Below are 20,726 nucleotides of genomic sequence, written 5' to 3'. Positions count from 1 at the left end.
AATGGTGAGCATGCTCCCTCATCTCTACAGTCATGGCCAAAGGTTTTGAGAATGACACCAAAATTATATTTTCACATGTTCTGTTGCCCTCTGGTTTTTAATTGTTTGTCTGATGTTTACATCACATACAGAAATATAATTGCAATCATTATGAGTACCAAAAGGTTATATTGACAGTTAGAATGATTTAATGCAGCAAGTCAATATTTGCAGTGTTGACCCTTCTTCTTCAGGACCTCTGCAATTCTCCCTGGCATGCTCTCAATCAACTTCTGGATCAAATCCTGACTGATAGCTGTCCATTCTTGCATAAGCAATGCTTGTATTTTGCCAGAATTTGTTGGTTTTTGTTTGTCCACCCGTCTCTTGATGATTGCCCACAAGTTCTCAATGGGATTAAGATCTGGGGAGTTTCCAGGCCATGGACCCAAAATCTGTCTTGTTCAATGAGCCATTTAGTGATCACCTTTTGCTTTATGGCAAGGTGGTCCATCATGCTGGAAAAGGCATTGTTGGGCGCCAAACTGCTCTTGGACAGTTGGGAGAAGTTGCTCTTGGAGGACATTCTGGTACCATTCTTTATTCATGGCTGTATTTTTAGGCAAGACTGTGAGTGAGCCGATTCCCTTGGCTGAGAAGCAACCCCACACATGAATCGTTTCAGGATGCTTAACAGTTGGCATGAGACAAGACTGGTGGTAGCGCTCACCTCTTCTTCTCCTAATAAGCTGTTTTCCAGATGTCCCAAACAATCGAAAAGGGGATTCATCTGAGAAAATGACTTTACCCCAGTCCTCAGCAGTCCACTCCCTGTACCTTTTGCAGAATATCTGTCGGTCCCTGATGTTTTTTCTGGAGAGAAGTGGCTTCTTTGCTGCCCTCCTGGAAACCAGGCCTTGCTCAAGCAGTCTCCGCCTCACAGTGCATGCAGAAGCACTCACACCAGCCTGCTGCCATTGCTGAGCTAGCTCGGCACTGCTGGTAGTCCGATCCCGCAGCTGAAACCGTTTTAAGATACGGTCCTGGCGTTTGCTGGTCCTTCTTGGGCGCCCTGCAGCCTTTTTGGCAACAATGGAAGCTCTCTCCTTGAAGTTCTTGATGATGCAATAGATTGCACCTCAGTCAACAATCTTTGTAGCTGCGATACTCTTCCCTGTTAGGCCATTTTTTGTCAGAGCAATGATGGCTGCACGTGTTTCTTTAGAGATAACCATGGTTAACTGAAGAGAAACAATGATACCAAGCACCATCCTCCTTTTAAAGTGTCCAGTGATGTCATTCTTAATTAATCATGACTGATCGCCAGCCCTGTCCTCATCAACACCCACACCTGTGTTAATGGAACAATCACTAAAACAATGTTAGCTACTCCTTTTAAGGCAGGAATGCAATGCTGTTGAAATGTGTTTTGGGGGTTAAAGTTCATTTTCTTAGCCAATATTGACTTTTCAAGTAATTTCTGTTAAGCTGATCACTCTGACATTCTAGAGTGTATGCAAATTGCCATTAGAAAAACTTAATTTTTACAAAGTCTACTGCTTAATATTTGTAGCATTCTCAAAACGTTTGGCCATGACTGTAGTAGCAGGTCATATGACCTACAGGATAACCTCACCACCTTTTGAAGCCACCTCTGGTAACTCAGCCCCCTCTCCACATGGCCCACTATCCTTGTCACTCCCTGTATTCTGAGGACTAAGGGCTCATAGACTGACTAGTGAGCCTGTACACGGTCTGTGCACACGCTGCTACATGCAGAAGCCAGCTCTTCAGGGCAGTGTTTTCAGTGCTCATTGTGGACATAGACACCCATTATCAGTAAGGCTATGTGCGCACGTTGCGTAAAAACATGCAGTTACGCTGCGCTTTGTAGCGCAGCGTAACTGCATGCGTCCTGCGGCCCCTGCACAGTCTATGGAGATTGTGCAGGGGCCGTGCGCACGTGGCGTCTAAGAGCGCAGCGCTTCGGCTACTGCCGAAGCGCTGCGCAAAAAGAAGTGACATGTCACTTCTTTCCTGCGCTTTGCCGGCAGCTCCTGCTCTGTCTATGGCAGGAGCTGCAGGCAGAGCGCATGGAATCGGCGCTCACTACGGACATTTCTGCAGCGATCTAAAGCGCACATGTGCTCTTCAGATCGCTGCAGAAATTTCTGCAGGGCTTGTACGCAACGTGCGCACATAGCCTTACAGTTTGTGGTTTCTTTTTTCCCGTGCTTCTGTTCTTGAGATAAGGCCAAGTTTAGCCAAAGGGGCATGATCCTCAACTTTTCTCTGGTGTTTTTATTGAGGATTATGACCCCTTAGTTTAAAGGGACTAGATTTACATACAAGGAAGAGGGAGCCATACTTCAGTAACAAGAAGGCGGAGGACTGGGAAAAAATAAAACCACCAACCTCGCCAATGTCTCCCAACAGAAACCGAATAGCTCCAACTGATTCTGGGTATAATAGAATAGAAAACTGTTTAAAAGGGTCATGTAAGATTTTAAGAAAGTTGCTGGAAGGTTGAAAAGGGTTTCTAAAAACCAAAAAAAGAAATGCTAGTCCATAAAAGATGTATCCACATGAACTAAACCTATGAGCATTGTGTATGTATGTTAATATACGCACCTACTTCCATCTTCTCCAGTATCTACCTGGTGCTCCTCTTCTCTGTGAGACCCAGACTTGGCTTTTATAGTGCAAGTCAATGGATAGTCTGGACAAGGCTCCATAGGCTTAAAGGGAATCTGTCACCCTTTTTTTTTTTTTTTTTTTGTTTTGTTTTTTTTTTTTTTCCCTTTACTTATTAACATTGACATACAGGTAGCATAAAGGTGAAATTAGCCATACCTCTATGCCTCCAGGATGAGGGTTGTTTAGTAAAAAATCTTTTATCTTCCACGCTGTGGGGCGTGTGCTGCCTGGGAGATAAGCAGTCCTCAAGTCTTCATTATCCCGAACTTGTCCTCCTCTTCTCTTTTTAGTAAGCACTTGTGTCGTCAGGAGGCCGCTGGAAATCCAGTGACTGTGCATTCTGCCTGTCGTCTTTATCCTGCTCTGGGAAGCAGCAGTGACTCCCTGGCACCTGTTCATATCAAAATTGAAGACAGTGCCCACAGGAGGGCAGAACAATAGACGGAGAGACGGCAGGCATAATGCACAGCATTTCTTGCCACACAACTGAGATCACAGGGACCCGGAGGAAGGGAAGGAGGAATCCTGTATAATGAAGACCAGAGGCAGTCTTATCTTTCAGGCAGCACACACCCCATAACCTGGAAGATCAAAGCTATAAGGATATGTGCGCACACTGCAGTTTTGTTCCTCCAGCGAAAAACTCTGGCAGAAAAAACATACCTAAGGCAGAAAAAAACCGCATGCGTTTTTGCCTGCATTAACATTATCAATGGCAAAACACAGGGAAAATTGAGGAAAAGCGACATGCTGATTTCTTTTTTCTGCAACCAAAACTGCAGGCAAAAAAGAAGCAACGTGAGCACAGTCTTTCAAATTTTCTCAGACTTTGCTGGGGAAGGAAATGCCTGCAGTTTAGGACCAAAAACGCCGCAAAAAAGCAGTGTGCGCACAGGGCCTAAAAGTTTTTGGGGTGTGGTTTGTTTTTTTTTTTTTTCCCCTCTCTCCAAGATGACCCATCATCTAGGAGGCATACAGGTATAGCTAATTTAACCTCCTCTATGCCCATATTAATAACTAGAAAAACGCGAGGGTGACCGGTTCCCTTTGAGGTATGTTGTATGTTCACATGCAGTGTTTTTTGTTTTTTTTTTCTTCTTGCCCTGACTGATTTGAACTGCAGTGCTTTGTAAATCTGCAGCATGTCAATTCTTTCAGCATTTTTACTGTGTTTTATGTAAATAAAACGAAGTTTATCAAGTGTATTGTAGACAAATAAAAATAAAAAAAGCAAAACGCAGCATTTTACAGCCAGGTTTTGGCTGTAGAAAAAAACTAAACCTAATAAACGTTGCATGTGAACATGGCCGTACATTGTAAAAGAATTCCTGGAGTATAGAGTGAACTTGTTGGTCTCAAAAGCAGTGACATCACTCAGCTGAACGGCTCTGGATCCCGGAGAAGACTGGTGAGTATATTAAGACAGACCACATTTACACAGATTTGAGGAGAAACCTTTTCATGGGAAGGCTTCTTTAAATCCACGTCTGCTGCTTCAGCAACGTAGTTGCATACATAATTTCTATGGCCCCAGTAGCCAACCCCAGAGTTTAGCGGTCACATCCAAAACCTGCATCATCACTGTCAGTGTTTGCTGCAGCTTGTGACTTCATCACAACCAACAAGGCAGGTTTTCTTCATTTTACTTTATACAATTTCCTGATCTTAGGCAGTTTCTTTAAATCAATATTTGTCCTTCAAAAACATTTTAAAAAAAAAAACAAAAAAAAAAAACCTTCCACTGAAATCAATGAGCCTATTTGTGGGAAAAGTTTATTTATTTAAAATTACTCCACAAGGGCAATGGCATCTTCCTGGGCTGAAAGGTCAGACATCACCATTGAGCAGATCTGTAAGGTGGCCACATGGTCTTCACCTTCCACTTTCTATAAGCCCTATAGGTTGGACTTATCATTTACTGACCTCACCTTTTGGGAGAAGGGTTCTGCAAGCTTTAGTCCCCAGCCCCCAAAGTATTCTTCGGTCTATGTAATTCTTTTGTAGTGCTGTCATGGGTGCTGGAAAAATACGAAATTATTTACCAGAAATGTGGGGTTTTTTGGGTGTGGGTTTTTTGTTTTTTTTTGTTTTTTTTTTTTTCTTTCTGAACCCATGACAGCACCCTTACATTCCCTCCCTATACGTGGATAGATGTTGGTGCTGGTTTATGTCATAACAATGTTTTTTGTTTTTTTTTTTGTTTTTTTTTAACCGGAGATCCTTTCATGCTCTGTAACCAACTGATGCGGGGAGAGATACCGCCCCTTTTTATCCTGTAGGTTTCCTTTCCTTGAAGGGTGGATCCTCTCTCTCGTGGTGCTGTCATGGGTTCAGAAAAAAACACATTACCTGTAAGTAATTTTTTTTTTTTTCTTCTGACAGTGCGCTTTCCTGCTCTGGTGCATGGCTCCTTTTACTTGGAATGGCTCACAGATCCTATACAGCCGCTTCATCCGACCGTTCTTCTTAAAGCATCATCAGACTGTAGATAGTGTAGTAAGTGATCTTGGCGGCCAGGCACTGCACACTGCTGAAAATGTCACAAGACAAGGTATGTTATGTCAGAAATGTGGTTGGAGATCTTTGCATGTTCTATGTCTTCACTTGTGTAAATAAATCTCTTCCTTTCTCTGTAATACCGCAGTACTGCAGACTCTTACCAGCGGCAGATCTCTTCTGGCTCCACAGGGAGGCCAGCAGGCCCTTCCCAGCACCTCTGTATGTACCAAAAAGCACGGAGAGAGCTCAGTTTGGTGTTCTTATCTCCCCTTTTCCGGCATCTAAATTGAGCATTCATGAGTTTGGGAAAAAATACAGACTTCAGCTTGAAAGTTGAGAAAATGCCAGCAAATTTAAACTGTTCTTGGCACAAAATATATAGTTATTAATTTTTTGTTAGTTCCTAGTTTTTGCTCCATAGAAAATCCACAATAGTTTTAGAATCCTTTTCCTATATCGCATGCAAGAAGATATTTGTCCTCTGCCTGATACACCGAGGAAACAGTGTGGTTTGTACAATTGGAAGCGTGGATCAGACGGGTCTTGTGCTCTGGAGCACTTTTTTTTTTTTTTTCTCTCCCCCCTCAGTCTTGTTTGTGTTGTTGAGCTGGGGTCACACTTGGGTGTTGCTTCTTATGCAAGAGAAACGGATACGATATGCTAATGACCCTTGGCTCAGGCTCTGGTGCGAGCGTGAGCAGAGTGTCATGCGTTTGTGACCCGATCCTGTGATCAGATCACAGCTGCGAAGGAGGGGAAGGGATTGATCTTCCGATCTCCTCTGTCAGCCCGTGCGTATATCTCACTGCACTTGGATAACATCCGAGTGCAGTCTGTTTCTCTCGCACCCATAGATTTGTATGGGTGCGAGTGACATGGTTTTCACAGACAATGGCAGCATGCTGTGAGATTTTTTTTTTTTTTTTTTATTATCCTCAGTCTGCTTTTGGCTGAGGAAAAACTCACAGATCTCAGCTGCAGTATTTTTTTTAAATGAGGCCGAGTGCAAAGTGAGATTTTCTCACGTTGCACTCGTGCAAGTCATACGCAAGTGTGACTTCGGCCTTAGAAACATAACCATGACATAACCACATTAAAATGTGGTCCCGTTTTAGCTGCGTAAATACATTGAAGATCTCATATTCCAAACTTAGCTCTCTTATAAAGTGCTTGAAAAGTTCCAAGTTCTGCGCACAAATAGGAGGAATTAATCATCCCCTCTGCGCCAGAAAACTTTCATCAATTAGTCGCAAAGTCTTTTGCAAATGATATTTTGCACCCCTCTTCTCTTCTTTGTGCTGCTCCTGCCCGTTTTCAGAAAGTGAGCATATCTTACCAAAAACTGGGTGTAGCATATCTTCCCAACAAATTTACTATAATTTTATACCAGAAAATTGCTATACATTGTAGTTGAAACCTACGCCAGCTTGTGGCTGGTGCTGACTTCATTTTTCTGGCGCATGGACAGCCCAAAAGATATGCTAGAATTCTTCAGAGGTGTGAGTCTCTCAAGAAATTTGGTACATCTACCTCCAGTGGGCTTTAAACTGCTACACTTAACACCAGGCCTGGTACTTTCACCCCCAGTGGGTTTTCTATTCTCACTAGTTAGTAAACTTTCCCCCACAGTGCACTGGCTGTCCTCAAGCAGACCAAAGTACTGAAGTGTGTTGAAATCCTTTGTTTGCGGGTTGTCTGTCATTATTCCCTGGCAGCTAGGAGCAGTCATGCTGGCAATTCTCATATCTGTAAATTTGTATAATTGTTCCTGAAATTATATCACCAAGTCAGGACCCACAATCTAAAACTCCAATCAGCACGTTGTTGATTGCACAGTATTATTTTGGTTATGTAGTATGTTCTCTTAAAGAAATGATCTTATTCCTCAGAGCTAAGATCTGCCAACAAATAGCAGCTCATTCTTTAGAGTGCTCGTCCAAGTCGTTTACCCTGTGGTCACCACTTTGTTCAAATGCAGTGGCTCCTTCAAGAAATATTCCAAAAACAAAGGCTCTAATACAAATAGTACAGTGGTCTGCTAGGTTTTTGATTACATGGTGTATTATTGAATGCAGAATCCAAAATATGGACTTGTAATATAGTCCATGATGCTTGTGCCCATTGCTCATGACGTCTTATTTGGAAATGCATATTTATGATTGGTATCCTTGCGTTGTCATGAAAATTTCCTTATGGAATTATAACACAGTAATTCTATTTGAACAATGATGATTCCCCCACGTTTTAGTATGGACGTGACACAGACAACGTGATGGAAATGTCACGCCAGCTAGGAGCCCATACATTCTAGCATCTATCATTTGTACTGCATATGCCAGTCTCTTTAGTGCATTTGCAGTACAAGCTGATGGAAAATAAAGAATAAAAATCTTCTGGCAGAGAAAAGCGCCCAGGTTTTATTGACAACCCAACTCAAAGGCCACACAAAATGATGCTGGGCAGATTTGGCTTGTGGGCCTTGAGTTTGACAGTCCTGATCTAAGCCAACTGTCAGGGTAAATACTAAATAATTTACAAAGTATTTTTAACACTAGAACATGGGCTTTGTGCATAAGCTGCTAGTTAATAGTGCAAAGAGGTACTGTAGACTGTGTAGATAAGCTGCCTCCATCTCCTATTCCTTTTTATCTCGTGCAGTCTTGTGCAAATGAAATATTCTTTTTAGCAGTATGTAACTGTATAATGGTCAATCCCTTCTAGATTAGGCACCCTATAATACATGAAGGATACCATGTACATGACCTGCGCTGCAGCCTCAGTGTGGCTCCTTGAAGGTATAAGTGATTGGTCCCTTTGCTTCACTATTTCATGGTTGTTCTTTTCTTTTTAGCACTCGAAGGAACAGTGAATAGTCACCTGACAAAGGAAAAAAGGAAGTGATGGACTTACTCTAGGACACCTGATTCTGAAGCGACCGTCTGATCAAAGACTAATATCATTGTTGGCCCTGTTTCTCACCCGAATTTCACACCAGCGTTTACTCCCCCATCGGATTTAATATGTAATTTCTTTTTTTTTTTTGGTTCGTTTTCAGCTCAGCACTGTTGTATAAGTGGAAAACTTGTTTCTTCCAGGTTTTTGCTCAGTTTTAAGCTAGTTGTAGGTTTCTGGACCCAACTGTGAGCTATGAAAGTGCTTCTGCAATGCAAATGCTGGAAGCACCAACTGCCATAATAAACTTGAATTCCTGGTTGAAAAATTCTTCGGTGTGTTTGTCATAGAGAGAGATATTAAGAGACCACTGCAAAATTAGTTAATTCTGATTTTTCTTTTATAGATATATTTTTGAGTAAAATGTAAATTGTTCTTTTATTCTATAAACTACTGACAAAATGTCTCCAAATTTCCAAACATTTTTTGTATTTTCTGAAAATGAGAAATGGTCAAAATAAGAAAAAAAAAATGCATTGATTTCAGACCTGAAATAATGCAAAGAAAAAAAGTTGATAATCATTTAGTAACAACAATACTAATGTTTTACCTCAGGAAGAGTTCAGAAATCAATATCTTGTGGAATAACCATGATTTTTAATCACAAATTTCATGCATCTTGGCATGCTTTCCACCAGTCTTTCACACTGCTTTTGGGTGACCTTATGCCACTCCTGGTGCAAAAATGTAAGCAGTTCTTCTTTGATGGCTTGTGACTATCCATCTTCCTCTTGATTTACATTCCAGAGGTTTTCAATGGGGTTCAGGTCTGGAGATTGGGCTGACCATGACAGTTTTGATGTGGTGGTCCTTCATCCACACATTGACCTAGCTGTGTGGTATGGCGCATTGTCCTGCTGGAAATACCAGTCCTTAAGGGGGCTTTACACGTTAGCGATATCGCTAGCAATTTGTAGCGATAGCGAGCATGTAAATAGCGAGCCTGTAAGTACCCGCCCCCGTCGCGCATGCGATTGTTTGTGATCACTGCCGTAGCGAACATTATCGCTACGCAGCGTCACACATACTTACCTGGTCGGCGGCGGCGCTGTGACTGCCGAACAATCCCTCCGTCAAGGGGGAGGGACGTTCGGCATCATAGCGACGTCACCGGAACGTCACTAAGCGGCCGGCCAATCAATCAAAGCGGAGGGGCGGAGCTGAGCATGATGTAAACATCCCGCCCACCTCTTCCTTCCGCATGGGGCCGGCGGCAGGTAAGGAGACGTTCCTCGCTCATGCGGTGTCACACATAGCGATGTGTGCTGCCGCATGAGCGATGAACCACAACGCTAAACAACCCTTACCGATTTTATATTATAGAAATGGGCCCGATGCTATTGCATTGGGAGTATGGTGAAATGAACATCTATGCTTAGTGGTGCTGACAGGAGCAGTAAACATGTGTCACACTGTTTGCGTTTTCCAACAGATCTGTTGTATGTCATCATTCTGCATTTGTGTATTGTATGTGTTGCAATTTGATGTCTTTCACCCCTGTGCACCGTCTCTTCCTTGTGTGCTGTATATTGGTATCTGGTCTTGTTTCTTGAGCTGTGGTGTGTGTGTGTGTGTGTGTCGCGCTTTTTTGCGTTTTTTGTCTTTTTGCAAAGTTCATTTCTCCTATTCTGAGTTTTTGTCTCACACTGGTAGCTGATAAGTTTTGCAGACAGTTATCTTCCAGGTAGCATGCTCCCCATACATTGGAAGATGTAATTTACATATAAGAAAAATGTGGAGGAAGACATCAGATTGCAGACATGAAGGTATCATTTTATTCAGCTTCCTATGTCCTACATGCCTATATGGATGGCTTATACGGGTGCATCCTACTGACAGCTTTCCTTTAAAACTAGATGAGGAAGAGACAAACTGTTACAGAGAGGAGGTTGTGGAAGACAGTTTCAGGCCGTACACTATGGCAAGATCGAGCACTGCAACAACACACGGTAGTTATACTTCAAGGTCTATCTCCGGGAAAGATTTCAAAGCCAGATGGGTTTCAAGATGTGCCATTCAAGCTCTAGAAGAAGCACCAAGACATAAGCAACATTGAGGACCTTAGATGCATCTGTGGTGCCCCTGACCTGGTCAGGCACCACAGAGTACTGCACCCATGCTGGGACAGTGCTTCCAGGTAATTCCAAAAGGCCAGGATGAGATGTACATACAAACATAGCAACCAGGTCTCCCACACCTTGAGAGGGGACCCTTGGGTAGCCTCAGGAGAGGTCAGCTTTCAATTCTCAGCCAGGGGTGCAGTGGAGAAGCTGCTTGCTAGGATGCAGTGGCAGACAGGAAAAGGAGGAGGAGCAAGCCTGTCTGAGAGCAGTGTACAGAAGTTGCTGAAGGGAGCTGACGTACAGCCACGCTAGTCAGACCCTGCTTGTGTGGTAGCTGTTAGCGGGGGAGTACAGTGACCAGAAAGGCAGCTTGAAAGACACCTGAAGAGAGGCAGTAAAGTACGGGGATTGCTGGTAACTACGCACACACAGGGAACAGGTCCCCAGAGCCAGATATCGATCTACTGATCTACTAAACCTGCCGGTGAGGGGACTAGAGGTTCCTCATCAAAGAAACAGAGCTCGAGCCTCAGCAGCAACAGGGGGACCCATAAGTGAGAGAGGGCCAGAAGCCATCTTACCAGGTTCATGCTGCCGGCAAACGGGCCAGAAAGGGAAGGAGAGGCAGTAGCAACTTTCCCTGGATGAATCCCACGATACTGCAAGTGAGAGGTTATCCGAAACAAAAGTGCAAGGAAGGCGAGTTAATAGCTACCCTCAGAACGGCCTGCAGGAATTCCTGGTTCCACCTGGTATAATTTCAGCATCGCCCGGGTATCTTACTAACCAACTAAAAGTGATAAATTAAAAGACTTTTTGGACTGTTTGAGTTACTCTGCAACCTGTGGTTCCACACATATACCTGGGGGCCAGCCTCACTCTTGGGAGGCCATAACACCAGACTGCAGACACCATCAGCCCCAGACGCTCGTTAAACTGCAGCCGCGGTCACCCCTCATCCTGACCGCAAAACCGAGAATGGTGTCACGTCTCATATACAAGTGAACCTCACCTACCTGTTGCCAGAAGGGTCTCTACAGAGAAGTCCCTGCAAGCGACCGCTGCAGCGCTGTGGTGGGTGACTCGCATCCAAAGCAACTTTAGTGCAGGGAATGAAAGCTGACACTTGCTAACGTCTATCAGTGCAATCAGCTGAGAACTCCCAGCTACATTCATCTACTGTTTGGAGAATTTTATATCAAAAAATTCTGTAGGTAATTCTTCTAAATAGGAGCAAGAAATCTGATGAAATGAATCAATTTTATTGTAAATATTAAAACCATATAGAAAATATGTTTACAGAATAAATTAGAGGATATAGCAGCATAACGAGCAAAATTACATATTGTGATGTTAAATAATTGTTTATAAAACAGCAAACTGGAGCTACCACAATAAATTACAAAAATCTAAAAAAAATCAATATAGATTATTCCCTCGGTAAATACAACAATGTGTAATCTATATTGATTTTGCTGTTTTATAAACAACTATTTAACATCACAATATGTAATTTTGCTCATTATGAAGCTATATCCTCTAATTTATTCTGTATACATCTGTTTTATATTTTCTGTATGTTTTTAATATTGTTTACAATTAAAAAGATATTTAATTTTATCAGATTTCTTGCTCCTATTTAGAAAAATTCTGTAGGTAATTCTAAATAAAGCTTTTTTGAGAGAAAATTTGAACGGGAGTGTCCTTCTATATGGTTTGACCAAAAAAAATTGCTAATTCGGTTTGGAGAAGCCTGTCCAGAAGAGGTCTTCATGGAACAATTGTGGTCAAAAAGCCATATATTTTACATTGCAAAAAGTTCAAGCAACTGAACTATGCACTAGAACATAAGAAATGACTAATTAGTCAAAATGTGAAATAATTTGCTGAAAAAGAAGGTAGCTTGTTTCCAAAAGGAATTTGAGAGCAGTATAATAATTGTTTGCATTCAACAGTGAAGGATGGTGAAGGTTCGTTGCAAATTTCGGGCTTCAGGATAATTAATTGGTTAATGGTGTTCTCAATGTGGAGAAATACAGGAGGCGGACACTTATCCGTCATGTAATACCATCTAGGAGATGTTTGACTTCAAATTTATTCTGCAACAGAAAAGTGGCCTCAAAGATACACACTGTGCAAAATTATTAGGCAAATGTATATTTTGATCACATGATACTTTTTATACATGTTGTCCTATTCCACGCTGTTTAGGCTTGAGAGGCAACTACCAATTAAGTAAATCAGGTGATGTGCATCTCTGTAATGAGGAGGGGTGTGGTGTAATGACATTAACACCCTATATAAAGTGTGCATAATTATTAGGCAACTTCCTTTCCTTTGGCAAAATGGGTCAGAAGAGAGATTTGACGGGTTCTAAAGTCCAAAATTGTGAGATGTCTTGCAGAGGGATGCAGCCGTCTTGAAATTGCCATCAAACGCTTGATTGTTCGGTGATCACGCTTCAAAAGTTTGGCAAATAGCCAACAGGATCGCAAGAAGCGTTTTGGGCAAAAAGGCGCAAAATAACTGCCCGTGAATTGAGGAAAATCAAACGTGAAGCTGCCAAGATGCTAATTGCCACCAGTTTGGCCATATTTCAGAGCTGCAACATTACTGGAGTATAAAAAAGCACAAGGTGTGCCATACTCAGGGACATGGCCAAGGTAAGGAAGGCTGAAAAATGACCACCTTTGAACAAGAAACATAAGATAAAACCCCAAGACCAAGGCCAAAAAATATCTTAAGACTGATTTTTCAAAGGTTTTATGAACTGATGAAATGAGTGACTTTTGATAGGCCAGAGGCTGGATCAGTAAAGGGCAGAGAGCTCCACTCCAACTCAGACGCCAGCAAGGTGGAGGTGGGGTACTGGTATGGGCTGGCATCATCAAAGATGAACTTGTGGAACTTTTTCGGGTTGAGGATGAAGTGAAGCTCAACTCCCAGACCTACTGCCAGTTTCTGGAAGACAACTTCTTCAAGCGGTGGTACAGGAAAAAATCGGTATCGTTCAAGAAAAACATGATTTTTATGCCGTACAATGCTCCATCACATGCATCCAACTACTCCACAGCATGGCTGGCTAGTAAAGGTCTAAAAGATGAAAAAATGACATGGTCCCCTTGTTCACCTGATCTGAATCCCATAGAGAACCTGTGGTCCCTCATAAAATGTAAGATCTACAGGGAGGGAAAACAGTACACCTCTCGGAAGAGTGTGTGGGAGGCTGTGGTGGCTGTTGCCTGCAATGTTGATTGTAAACAGATCAAGCAACTGACAATATATGGATGGAAGGCTGTTGAATGTCATCATAAAGAAAGGTGGCTATATTGGTCGCTAATTTTTGGGGGTTTTGTTTTACATGTCAGAAATGTGTATTTCTAAATTTGTGCAGTGATATTGGTTTACCTAGTGAAAATAAACAAGTGCGATGGGAATATTTGGTTTTTGTTAAGTTGCCTAATAATTCTGCACAGTAATAGTTACCTGCACAAACAGATATTCTCCTAAAACAGCCAAATCTAAAAAAAAAAACACTCTAACTTCCAAAAATATTAATATATTATATATATTAATATTTAAAAATCTTCTAAAATACAACTTACCTAATAATTCTGCACACGGTGTACATCTAATGACATTAGCAAATATCTTCAGTGTAAAGAACAGCGAGGTTTGGAAGTGATGATGCCATCCCCACAGACCCTTGATCTCAACATCATAGTCTCTATGGAATATCATGAAAACAGAAGGATTGGCTCAAGCCTACATCCAGAGGAGATCTGTGGTCCTCCGAGATGTTTGAAACAATCACCCTACTGGGTTTTTCTTCAAAAACTGTTACAAATGTACTTAGAAGAACTAATCCTATTATGAAGACAAAGGTTGGTCACAGCTGCCTAAGGCCCGTTTCACACGTCAGTGAAAAACACTGACGTTTTTCACTGGCGTGTAAAACACGCACATGTCCCTGCGTGTGCCGTGATTCACGGCACACGTGGGTTGTCTAAGTGCAATCCGGGCCCCGTGATTGCACTTAGAAAACAACTCACCTGTGCCCGCTCCCGCTCTCCATGGTGCTGATCGCTCCCGCGGTGCAGCATCTGGCCGGGTCGACTGTGTCGCGCATAATATGCGCGACAATAATGAGCCGGCTCAGAAGCAGCAAGCTGCACGAGCTGCAGAGGACATCGCTGGACGCCGGGTGAGTAAAAATGATTTTTATTTTAAAAGCACGTTTTTTTCTGGCACGTGTTTCACGGACCACACCACTGCGTGGTCCGTGGAACATAAGTGATGCCAGAAAAAAATGGACATGTCTCCGTGCGGCAATCACGCACACGCGGGTACGCCGCACGGAGACACGTGCAGTGAAAAATCACTGACGTGTGAGCAGACCCATTCATTATAATGGGTCTGCGTATGTCAGTGATTCTGGTATGTTTAAAAAAAAGCACAAACGTACCAGAATCACTGACGTGTGAAAGGGGCCTAAAACTTTCGCATGGTACTGCACATCACATATAACGCACTGCAGTATCAGGAGCGTAGTATTGTCACTGACCTATCACTGCTGCGATTATGAAGGTACAAGAGAAATATGATGAGACCCTGCCATCATGGGAAATGTCATCTATGTAAGGGGAACCATATCACGGATAGAAGGGATCAAGATGACAGATAACCCACACAAGGCATATCAACCAAACAAAATAGGTATACACAAACACCTCTACAGTATTCCCTAACAATAGCCTATGTGTCTGTGACGCCCTGGACTAGTCTGGTCGTCACAGGGTTCTGCACAATCTTTCTCTCCCTGTGCAGGACTCAAACCCCCATGGTTTTGGGTCCCCATCTTGCAGTACTGCCTCTACCAGCATCCACAAATCCTAGTTACACCTCGCACCACACCCTGTCAGTCACACCAGTGGGCTGCTTAAGCTGGAATAGGGCCGCCAACCTAGGGGTCAGGCAGGGAGGTGGGAGGTGACAAGTCAGTTCTGTGGTAGCCCTTGAGCTGTGAGGAGCTCGAGGAAGCTGGGAGTTGTAGCTCCCAGGGGAGAAGCAGACTAGGTCGCAGACTGTGATCTGGACCAAGAGGAGTCGGACCCCCAGTCGCAGGGGATTGAGGCTAGGTGCCTGGAACCTGTCTTGGAGGACGGTCAGCAGTCATTACCCAGGGTGATGGATTGGGGCAGCAAGATGACATTATCCTCCACGGGTAGGGGTGGGCCCCGGGACTCTGGATGGTGATGCAGGGTGCAGGGCAGGCGTTAGTCAGGTACTCGCTCAGCAATGAAGCAGACGCTGACAACAGGGTAAACTAAGTCTCTGACTGCCGCTGTCTCCTGAGGGGAGCTCGTCCGGGTCCAGTCCCCTACAGCACTGCGTGGTGGTCCATGACCTGCCTCCTGGCTCAAAGGTAGTGTCCTTTGTGGCCCATTAGCTTGGAGCTTTCCGGGCCCCGCTCCCCACTATGTCTAAGTGAGGGAGCCTGCTCTCAGGGGCTCACGCTTAGGATTTCAGTGGGCCGCTTGTCTGGGAAAGCCCTATCCCCCTAGTTGCCCTAGTGCCCACGATCTCTGAGCTTGTGGGAACAGTCCATAGAGGTCCTGTTCTGCGCAGGTTAATTGCCGGGTCGCCTGAGGCTTCTCCCCGACCTAGGGTCCGTGTACTCTGACGTGCCTTCGGTCCCGGACCGGTGATTAGGCCCAGGCTGCTGACCATCCTCCAAGACAGGTCCCAGGCACCTAGCCTCAATCCCCTGCGCCCGGTGGTCCGACTCCTCTAGTTCCAGACCACCGTCTGCGACCTAGTCTGCTTTTCCCCTGGGAGCTACAACTCCCAGCTTCCTCAGATCTCCTCACAGCTCGAGGGCTACCACTCAACTAACTTGACACCTCCCACCTCCCTGCCTGACTTATAGGTGGGCGGCCCTATTCCTGCTTAAGCAGCCCACTGGTGTGCCTGACAGGTGTTTAATACAAGGTGTATCTAGGATTTGTGAATGCTGGTGGGGGCAGTACTGCAGGATAGAGACCCAGAACCATGGGGGGTTGAATCCTGCACTAAGAAAAATAGCGTGCAGAACCCTATGACGACCTGAATAGTCCAAGGCGTCACACAAGCCTACATTAAGGGGCCAGATACGACCATAAAGGGGTTCTCCACTACTTGAATACCTTATTTCCACTTCTCTTACTAGCACAGTTCCAGAGATGTCAGCGCCAGTTTTCCCGGGATTCGCCTGACATTATGCAACTTACACTCTGCAGTCCCTTCATGCTCTTGCTTCGGACAAAACTCACATCCAGAAGAAATGAGAACACACACTCAGTGTCATATCGGGTGATAGAGTAACCTCCACTCTGTGTCATATCAGATGGTAGAGTGCTCTCCACATTCTCATTACAAAAAGCTTAGTGTGCTTAGACACTTTGTGCTTTGTCAGACTTCAGCTTTGACAGTGTCCACCTTTCTGAGGTGGGCACAAAAGCGCAATCCTCGACAAAGCACAAAGTGACTCCATATGCCAGCCCTGTCACTTGTGCTAGAATCTTATTTTTCAAGGCTTCATAAAGAAGCCCTGATGGAGAAACTGACATGTGGCAAAAACACAATCTGAACATCACCTTAACGTGATAGGTCCACTTTGATTTAAGGGCAAAATTATACAAATAATAATGCGCTGTTGGTTAACCCCTTCACGACCGCGGGCAGTAAAATTACGTCCTATTTTTACGTGACTTATCGACCAGTGACGTAACATTACTGCCTAAAATTCATTTGATTGCCGTGGCCATAGCAATGGCTTTCAAATGATGTCCCCTGCTGTTTCTTACAGCAGGGGACCTTTGCTTGACCCCAAGGGGGGTGGTATTGCCACCCCCCATCCACGATCATTGTGATTGGCTGTTCAATTCTGAACCGCCAATCACAGAGATCGCACTGTTTGAGGCTAAACAAATGCCCTAACAGTGCGATCCTGTAAGATCCAGCAAAGGTGCTGCAGCAGCAGCAGATCATAGCTGGAGATCCTCAAACATGCCCCCCCCCCTTCCCCAGCTCCTGCAGCACTGATTGGAGTGATCGTGCTATGACGCGCAATCGCTCCAATCAGCGTGCAGGGGGGGGCGGGCTGACCTAGTGGTGACGTTTCTCCCAAGGCTTGTCTTGGCCTGGAGAGCCCTCCCCCAGCCAGTCTGCGGCGTGCCCCTGCTGGAACTTGTAGTTACACGCCGTCACTGCTGCCCATCACCACTGCTTGATCTCCGACGTCGTCGCCGCAAGTACTGCCCCTCCTTCGATCTCTCTGTCTGTCCCCCTCCCCTTCCAAATACCAATTTTGTATATATACAGTTAGGTCCAGAAATATTTGGACAGTGACACAAGTTTTGTTATTTTAGCTGTTTACAAAAACATGTTCAGAAATACAATTATATATATAATATGGGCTGAAAGTGCACACTCCCAGCTGCAATATGAGAGTTTTCACATCCAAATCGGAGAAAGGGTTTAGGAATCATAGCTCTGTAATGCATAGCCTCCTCTTTTTCAAGGGACCAAAAGTAATTGGACAAGGGACTCTAAGGGCTGCAATTAACTCTGAAAGCGTCTCCCTTGTTAACCTGTAATCAATGAAGTAGTTAAAAGGTCTGGGGTTGATTACAGGTGTGTGGTTTTGCATTTGGAAGCTGTTGCTGTGACCAGACAACATGCGGTCTAAGGAACTCTCAATTGAGGTGAAGCAGAACATTCTGAGGCTGAAAAAAAAGAAAAAATCCATCAGCGAGATAGCAGACATGCTTGGAGTAGCAAAATCAACAGTCGGGTACATTCTGAGAAAAAAGGAATTGACTGGTGAGCTTGGGAACTCAAAAAGGCCTGGGCGTCCACGGATGACAACAGTGGTGGATGATCGCCGCATACTTTCTTTGGTGAAGAAGAACCCGTTCACAACATCAACTGAAGTCCAGAACACTCTCAGTGAAGTAGGTGTATCTGTCTCTAAGTCAACAGTAAAGAGAAGACTCCATGAAAGTAAATACAAAGGGTTCACATCTAGATGCAAACCATTCATCAATTCCAAAAATAGACAGGCCAGAGTTAAATTTGCTGAAAAACACCTCATGAAGCCAGCTCAGTTCTGGAAAAGTATTCTATGGACAGATGAGACAAAGATCAACCTGTACCAGAATGATGGGAAGAAAAATGTTTGGAGAAGAAAGGGAACGGCACATGATCCAAGGCACACCACACCCTCTGTAAAACATGGTGGAGGCAACGTGATGGCATGGGCATGCATGGCTTTCAATGGCACTGGGTCACTTGTGTTTATTGATGACATAACAGCAGACAAGAGTAGCCGGATGAATTCTGAAGTGTCTTGGGATATACTTTCAGCCCAGATTCAGCAAAATGCCGCAAAGTTGATCGGACGGCGCTTCATAGTACAGATGGACAATGACCCGAAGAATACAGCCAAAGCTACCCAGGAGTTCATGAGTGCAAAAAAGTGGAACCTTCTGCAATGGCCAAGTCAATCACCAGATCTTAACCCAATTGAGCATGCATTTCACTTGCTCAAATCCAGACTTAAGACGGAAAGACCCACAAACAAGCAAGACCTGAAGGCTGCGGCTGTAAAGGCCTGGCAAAGCATTAAGAAGGAGGAAACCCAGCGTTTAGTGATGTCCATGGGTTCCAGACTTAAGGCAGTGATTGCCTCCAAAATATTTTGTTTGGGTTTGGTTTATTTGTCCAATTACTTTTGACCTCCTAAAATGTGGAGTGTTTGTAAAGAAATGTGTACAATTCCTACAATTTCTATCAGATATTTTTGTTCAAACCTTCAAATTAAACGTTACAATCTGCACTTGAATTCTGCTGTAGAGGTTTCATTTCAAATCTAATGTGGTGGCATGCAGAGCCCAACTCGCGAAAATTGTGTCACTGTCCAAATATTTCTGGACCTAACTGTATACTAAGGTAGAACCTTCTAATCAAATACCACAAATACAACTACCTTAAAACCAATTACTTTAATAAACATTTATGCCACAAACATAGTACATATAATAAATAAATAATTTTTAGTGCACTGATGAATGAAGAGAAAGGTAGGAAATTTGATATGTACCCTACTCTCTTCCTTCCTAAGATACGGGGTTCGGCGTCCTAATCACTCTTGACACCTCTGTTCGTCGTCAACTAATACCTATATTGTCCCTGCCTTTTAGTGCCAGTGCTCCTATTTGGCAGTGGGTAAAGGTGTATCACCAATTAATGAGAGCCCACAAGAAATAGCGTGTGTACTGTCTTAGAGAATACATTAGTCTGCAATTTTCTATCGTCCTCTGAATTGGGATAGGGTAGTCCTAAATTAGTCAACTGCCAATTAGAATAATCACATATCTGTATCAGTTGGGTAAAATCAATTCAACGATTGCTATAAATTATCCAAGAATCCCTACGCGTTTCACCCCTTTTATATAGCATATGTTATTGGGGCTCATCAGGGGCATATCAAGAAAGATCCTTGAAAAATAAGTCACAGCTTGCAATCCGTCTCAGCTTCTTGTTTCTGATCAGAAGACCACCTGATGTTGGAGACCTTCTAAATTAGTCAATCATGATTAAATTGATAGCTTACTGCATCTGCCTTAGCTGCTTAAGTAAATGCAAAAAATTGTTAAACAGCCGCTACTTCAGTTTACTGGCCACCAGCATTTACCATGCTTCTATTAGATCGCCATGTTCTCATCTGCTCCTGTCTGCAAATATTCTGTGTCACACTAAATGTAGGCAATCAGCCAGAAAACCGTGTCATTGAATTTCTAGTCAGTCTGTCTGCAAATATTTCCTATGTCAATTACCGGTAGTTCCAACATGACACTATAGACACGTGTTAATTTCACTATCAATCTGGCGAGGTATGAGCAGTGATTTCAGAGCAGCGGTGTATTTGTTATGAAGGTGTCCCTTCCCCTTCCTCATGGCTTCTTCTGTCCCAACCTCCTTCCCACCCCCCCACCCCCATGGCTTCTGACCCCTGCCCCTCCTCCTCTCCCCCCTTGGCTTCTCCTGTCCCCCTCCAACGTCCCTTTGCCTGCTGCCGCCGCTGTCCGGATACTCCTGCTGAGTCGTCCGAGGTCTTCATCCATCTAAACTCATCTGCCGATAAGTGCCTCCATTGCTGGTGCTTCCTGGGTTCTAGCTTCAGTCTTCCTTCTAACTGCCTGCTGTAGAGTTCCTCTGGTGAACAAAGGAATGATCCAGCTTCACGTTTCCATAAAAACACAGCTTTAATAAAAAACTTTTTTAAAATAGAAAGAATATTTGTCTTGTAATAAAGATAAGCCACAAAAGGAAAAATCCAAAGGTTCTTTAAACCGCACACCAGACGCGTTTCGACCACATGGCCCTTAGACCTTGGTCTGCTGTAGAGTTCCTCTGGTCACTAATCTTCATGGTCCTGTGAGTAATTTTTTTTTGTCATCCCTAGTGGATTTTTGCACCCCATGCGTCCTGCAG

General features: G+C 43.8%; 1 protein-coding gene across 2 annotated transcripts in view; it reads left to right on the top strand.

Moving 5' to 3' along the window:
- REEP6 (receptor accessory protein 6) overlaps positions 1-8,397 on the top strand; it is a 35,919-nt gene extending 27,522 nt beyond the window's left edge. Inside the window, exons 4-6 of one of the 2 annotated variants that reach the window (XM_075353152.1) lie at positions 5,059-5,227; positions 5,321-5,394; positions 8,027-8,397. In XM_075353152.1, the coding sequence (XP_075209267.1) occupies positions 5,059-5,227; positions 5,321-5,394; positions 8,027-8,044 (261 nt within the window). In that variant the 3' untranslated portion in view covers positions 8,045-8,397. The remainder of the gene's footprint in view (positions 1-5,058; positions 5,228-5,320; positions 5,395-8,026) is intronic. The other variant, XM_075353161.1, reaches the window with a different exon arrangement.
- Positions 8,398-20,726: the final 12,329 nt, after the last annotated feature.

The sequence above is a fragment of the Anomaloglossus baeobatrachus genome, chromosome 1, assembly GCF_048569485.1.
Source record: "Anomaloglossus baeobatrachus isolate aAnoBae1 chromosome 1, aAnoBae1.hap1, whole genome shotgun sequence".
Classification (NCBI taxonomy): Eukaryota; Metazoa; Chordata; class Amphibia; order Anura; family Aromobatidae; genus Anomaloglossus; species Anomaloglossus baeobatrachus.
The sequence above is the reverse complement of the archived record's forward strand: the minus strand, read 5'-3'. Positions and strand labels throughout refer to the sequence as shown.